The 6161-nt window shown below is 58.8% G+C and overlaps 1 protein-coding gene across 2 annotated transcripts in view; it reads left to right on the top strand.

Moving 5' to 3' along the window:
* The first annotated feature begins 249 nt into the window (after positions 1-249).
* CAMK2A (calcium/calmodulin dependent protein kinase II alpha) overlaps positions 250-6161 on the top strand; it is a 58281-nt gene continuing 52369 nt past the window's right edge. For both annotated transcript variants that reach the window (XM_059174033.1, XM_059174034.1), the window contains exon 1: positions 250-483. In XM_059174033.1, the coding sequence (XP_059030016.1) occupies positions 422-483 (62 nt within the window). In that variant the 5' untranslated portion in view covers positions 250-421. The remainder of the gene's footprint in view (positions 484-6161) is intronic.

The following is a 6161-nucleotide window of genomic DNA, read 5'->3' as shown; positions in this document are numbered from 1 at the left end:
TAAGTTTGTTCTTCTCCCCCTCCCCAGGCTCCTTGGTCAGTCCACCACCGTGGGGGTGCCAGGTCCACCCGCCCCTGGGCCCACACAGGCCTGCAGTATTGTGTGCGGCTAGGGCCAGGGCGTCCGGGAGCAGGTTTTGCAGTGGAAGGCAGGCAGGTGTTGGGGAGGCAGTTACCCGGGCAACGGGAACAGGGCGTTTCGGAGGTGGTTGCCATGGGGACCTGGATGCTGACGAAGGCTCGCGAGGCTGTGAGCAGCCACAGTGCCCTGCTCAGAAGCCCGGGGCTCGTCAGTCAAGCTGGTTCTCGGCTCTCACTCGGCAGCACAGGCAGGCGAGTGGCCCTTAGTTCCAGGAGCAGAGCAGCAGAGCCCCAGTCCTGGTCCTCCAGCCCCAAGCCTCGCCTGCCCACCCAGCGCCAGGATGGCCACCATCACCTGCACCCGCTTCACGGAAGAGTACCAGCTCTTCGAGGAACTGGGAAAGTGAGTTGCACCTCAGAGAGTTCTGGAGGGTGCAGGGGGTCAGCGACACGGGCCGGGAGTGTGCACCTGCATGCTTCCTGTGCACGCACAGGGAGGAAGTCTGCATGTTTGAGGGGACATTTGCCCAGAGCTGGGTGTAGGCATGTTCACGGGTGCAAAGAGGTGCCAAGGCCAACCAGCTGAGTGTGTGTGTAGGGGTGAAGGGCTAGTGGTGCACGCCAGTATGCATGCACGCACACAAGCATACACACACAGACACACGCACCCGAGTGCACACTACTGGGCACACACAGATTTCTAGACACTCAGGTTAAAAAAGGATCTTCCCAGGCAGCTAAATCCGGGGCCAGAACCCCCTGCTGACTTTCTCGGGAGGTGTTCATCTGGCCTCAACTTGGACACCTCTGATGGGAGAGAGTTCGCCATCTCCCAGGTAGACCCTCCTGACTTCAGGCACCACCAGCAACTGTGCAGAGTGGCCAACTTCTCTGTGAAAACACATCCCTTCCCTCCCTCCTTCCCTCCCTCCTCCCAGCTCCTCTTAGAGGGAGGGCATCAGTATAGCAGGGGTGAATAACTAAGGGCCTGTGGGGCTCCCGGGGTGTGGAGAGGCAGGGAGGGGCACTCGGGCAAGTTGGGGGGAGCACTACCATTTCAGGGGCTAAGTGGTATACCAGCTCCGGTTCCTTGGCAGTGTTGTCCGGCCCCAGAGCTCATTTTATGCCCCCTGATGACTGGTGTGGAGAGAAAGGTGTGAGGATGGGGGAGAGGAGAGCCTCTTGGGGTCGTGGAGTGTCAGAAAAGCATCCTGGACTCTCCCAGATCGGTCCAGGGAGGCCCCAGGGATGGCTCAGGGGAAGGGTACAGCTTGGAAGCAGACTTCGCCCCTTGGGCAAAGCAGCTCCCCTGCCCGGGGTGGTCTTGGCCAGGGCAGCAAGAGCGCTGGGGAAAGGGGCGCTGGGAGCAAATCTGCGCCAGTGTGCAGTCCAGAAGGGCACATACCAGTGTGTCTTTTGATGTGTGCTGTATAAGGACTGACTCTGGGGTACACTTATGTGCTCCAAGAGTGTATGCAAATGTTCACACGGGTGCACCGGCAGGAGGTGCTGGCATGAACCACATGTGGAGGGCCTGCAACTGTGACAGCGTGCAAGGGGCCCATGGGGTACCGTGGACCGGTTCGCACGGGGGTGCGGGCGTGAACGTGCGTCACTGTGTGTGCACACGTGTGGCAGGTCAGAGCTGTGTGCACGTCAGCCGGAGACGTGTTTGAGGCCTGGGTCTGTGCAAATATGTGTCTGTGAAAGGATGTGTGTATGGGACTTGGGCAGAGTGGTATCCCTTGGAGGTCCGGACATGCACATTTGTGTGGGGATGGGGGGGCATACACATGGGAAGGTTTATATGCGTGTGTGTGAGGCCTGGGCCAAAGGCTCGGGTGGGAGTGTGGGTGTTGAAGGCATGTGTGAGCTCATGCTGGTGTCTGCATATGTGTGGGAGGTGGGCCTGTGGCTGTGTACAAGTAGGCTGCCTGCACACACACACACACACACACTCTCTCACACTCACATACCAGGCTATCCTGGCACTCCCAGGTACATACCAGGTCCCTTGTACAGGTACACACCCACGTGCAGGCATGTAGTCATTCTTGCCTGCAGACTCACTGTGCTTCTGAGTGTGTTTCTGTGCTGGGGGCAGGGGCGGGCTGTAGGCACGAGATTCTTTGGAGGTCTGATATTGTCTGCTGTAGGGCGCAGAGCCCCTGCCTGGCGGGGTTCCCGTGCTCCCCCCTCCCGGAACGCCAGGGTTCCCTCATTAGCTGGGAGCTGCCTTTCAGGGAATGACCGAGGCTCGGTGCTGGGAGGGCTGCGTCACATAGTACAGGGAAATGGAGTTGAGATGTGACTCAGGCCCTTCAAGTGAAAATAAAGTGATGTTTTGCCCCAAGAGGAGATGGATATCATGAAGACCGGATGCTTGGTGGAGGGGAGAGGGGGCGACTTGGTGCAGAGAGCCTTTGCGAGTCTTCTCGACCCCACTGCCTGCCAGGACCGGGGCAGGGGCAGAATTCCAGAGGACAGGGAGTCCTGGTGTAGCCATGGCAGGCAAAGCGAGGGTGGCAGGTACGGCTAGTCCGTGATGGATTGATTTCAGACCTCTTCCTTTCGGAACCATAAGGGCTCCTAACCTTTTTTAGGTCGCGTATTCCTCCAGGAATCTGATGAAAGCCCAAGTCTATATTCTCCGGAGAAACACACAGATCTACAAAATGTTGCGGACAATGTCAGGAGCTTGCAGGACCTTAGGAAGACTGGGGATGGGCCTGGGCTGAAGGATGCTTGTAATGGGAGGGAGTGAGGCTTCCCGCCTCTGATGCAGGGGTTAAAAAAGCCAGGGTACCTCAGGGAGCAGCTGGGACTTGTGGTCTGCAAGCCAGGTACCCAGTGGGGCAGGTAGGGGCAGTGCCCAGACCATGACCCAGGCCCTGGAGCTCATCACCCATAGCTCTGTGACACTGGCCACATGACGCACTCCTTTCCCCCTGTAGTCTGGAGATAAAAGCATTTGCTGTGAGGATGCAGTAAGATGGCACGCGTGAAGACCTAATGACAAGCCTGACACACAGTGGGCCTTCAGCAGGGACTACTGTCGGGATCACTGTTGTCCAAGACGAGGCAGGCTGAAGCCCAAGGCTGGGGACTGCCACAGGTTTACCTTTTGTCTGGACTTGGCCCAGCTTGGGGGAAGGGCCTGACCCAGCTCCCCTTCTGTGGGGAGAAGCCAAGAAGATGTCTGCAGGGCCCAGCCTTCCACTGTGGACCCACAATCCCCGCCGGCCTGGACCCTGTGGTCAGCCCCCAGAAGCTGAGTCCCCATTCCAGGAGCCCACTTCAGATCACTGGCAGGGTGACTTGCCAAGGCAGCTGGCACAGTCCTGCAAGGGAGCAGGGAAGGCACTAGAGGTCCTTCTGCAGGGCCCTGAGCTGCCTGGCTGGAGAGGAGCTGCCTGGCTGGAGAGGAGGGCACGTGTCTGGAGGGCTTCGTGGCATCCCACTCAGTGAGCCCTGGCTTGTGACTGCAGGCCTTCTAGGAGTCCAAGGCAGGGCTGGCTATGGATGTAAGAATAGCTGCTGCTTTCCCACCTGATGGGCAGCCAGCTGGGTGGGGAGTGATCCTGAGTCCCCAGGGCCCTCGGCAGTGGCTTCTGAGGCCCCTCGGTGCTCCTGGACAAAGGTCCCACTCTGCATAGGGTGCACATAAGTAGGATCTTGATTCCAGGTCCCCTAGAAGGTTAAGGTGGAATCCAGAGACTGGTTCACTCACTCCTCCCTGACCCCCACCCTTCTTCCTCCCAGAAGATACAAGAAATAAAAGCCCATAGGAGCACCGGAGCTTGTTGGGAAGCCAGCTGTGGTAATGGCAGCTTCGTGGTCAGAGTGGGTCTGGGCAGCCGAGCCAGAGCTCCGGGCAGAACCCAGGATGTGGGAGGAAGGGATCTGGTTCTAGGAGGCAGAGAAGGAGGATGCCTCCTCCAGCCTTTGACATTCTCTGGGCTTTGGATCCCACTTCCAGGAGAGGTGAGGGAGGCAGAGAATTGCTCTGCAGCCTGTGTAATCATGGAGTGGTCCAGAAGGAGGTTTTACTTGAGAGAAGGAGAGCGAGGGAGGGAGACCAGATAGAGGGCAGCCTGCTCTTCTCTAGAAACTGGGATATGAAATCGACTGGAGGGCAGTGTTGGGCTGGGGGAGGGGCAAGCCAGGTGGGCAGAGGGACCGGCAAGAGCTGGTTCTGGAGCTTTCTGTCCCTTTTACCCGCATGGTGTGTGTCAGGAACTGGGCCTGGGCGGGGGGACCTGGGGCCCAGAGGCTGCTTCCCACACTGAGGTACCAGGAACCCGGATGCTGTGGTTGCCTCACGGGAGACAAGCTCTAACATCCACCAAGCAACCCCTCCTTCCCTGGCTGAGCTATCAGGAGGCTCTGTAGGGTAATGCTGGGGAGAGAGAACCCCCAAAGATGGGGGTGTGCTTTCATTTTGCTTCTAATAGCCTCTCACATTCACAGAGCTCTGGGGCCAGTGAGGCAGCTCTCCATCCATTAGCTCTGAGGAAGGCAGAGGGCTTCTGCACCGTCAGACAGAGGAACAGCTGAAGCTTGAGGAGGGGGAGGCCCAGTGTGCAAGCGTCCGGCATTTGGGGGGGCAGTTCATGAGAGGGACCCCTCTTACTGTTGCGTCCAAGGAACACTGTTAGGGCAGAGGGGCCGCCGCTTCTGGGCAAGAGAATTCTGAGCTGAGGCTTATTTTCCAGTCATGACTCTGCCTCGGAGTTACTGGACCACCCCGTGTGGATCCCCTGTCCTTTGTGAACCCCAGCTTTACCATCTGTGAAATGGGATCAGAATAACTCTGCAGATGCTGAAATGCCCCAGTAGAGGTGCTACCCTCTTTAACTTCCCTCTGTGGAAGTCACACTTGGGAAATTTCCGACTCCCAGAACATCAAACTGGGAGGACCCATGCACTGTCTATTTATAGCCTAGATGGTGGAACCAACACCCAGAGAGAAATAGCCCCAGGCCATAGGAAGAGGCTATGCTAAAGTCAAAGTAGGGGACCAGATCCTGTGCAGGGACCGAAGACCAAGGATGGGATGCTGGGTTAGGGGTGAGGGGCAGGGAGGTCCTCAAGGTGGAGGGTGCAGGACCAGGGAAGGGGACAGACTTTCCTTCCTCCCCCTCCAAGCCACCCGAGAGGCAGGCACGCACGCACATGTTCTGGTGCGTGCCGCAGCCCTCCGCCCCCACACAGCCGCCCCCACACAGCCCGAGACACACTGACACTCCACCGAGCCTCCCTCCTGCCCGCCCGCCTCCCCACACAAGCACACAGTGACACCGCTGCCAGCACCCCTGCAGTCTGGGACCCCGGCCTTCCCTGTGTGGGGAAGGCGAGCCTCGGAGCCCAAAGCCTGCCTCCTTGTTGCGCATGCGCGGGTTCCGACAGAGAGTCCGGCACGAGTGTCCCTCCCAGCGCAGGGAGAGCAAGATGATGCTGACTGGGCTTCTGAGTGTCCCTCAGGGTGGGACCAGCACAGGACCTGCTCCCCAACCCTGCCCTCCCCCATTTGTACGCCTCTCCCTGTGCCAGAGTCCACCTTCTTCTGCACGCAGGCTGCCTGTATTGCTTTCTCTTTGGAGCTTCTCTGGGGCACAGTAGGAAGCCTGCCCCTTCCCCGCCCCAGGCCAGGCCAGCGCAGACCCCAGAGTAGGTCCCCACCAGCTGAGGCCTAGCCCAGGCTTTCCAGGGTATTACTGCCCCCAAGATGTCTGTGCTGGAGAAAGTAGAGGGCCTTGGGGATCACATAAAAGGAGGAACATGTCTGTGCCTCTTGGATCCATGCAACAGGTGTTTCCTGAGCACAGCCCTGAGCCGAGCCCAGGATGTCCCATAGGCAAGGCTTATGCGGTCCCTGCCCCTTGAGGCTCACAGCCTAGTGGAAAGTGGGCATGAGCTGGGAGGAAGGGTCGGATGCTTAACCGACTAGGTCACCCAGGCGCCCCCAGAAGTTATTACTTAAATGCAACTAGGTAAGGACTACGAGCACAAACACAGAGCTATGAGATGCACAGACCACAGCTAGTTGGGATGGGGAAGGTATCAGGGAAAGCTCCCCCG

This window comes from Mustela lutreola, chromosome 5 (assembly GCF_030435805.1).
Source record: "Mustela lutreola isolate mMusLut2 chromosome 5, mMusLut2.pri, whole genome shotgun sequence".
In the NCBI taxonomy this organism is placed as follows: Eukaryota; Metazoa; Chordata; class Mammalia; order Carnivora; family Mustelidae; genus Mustela; species Mustela lutreola.
The sequence above is the reverse complement of the archived record's forward strand: the minus strand, read 5'-3'. Positions and strand labels throughout refer to the sequence as shown.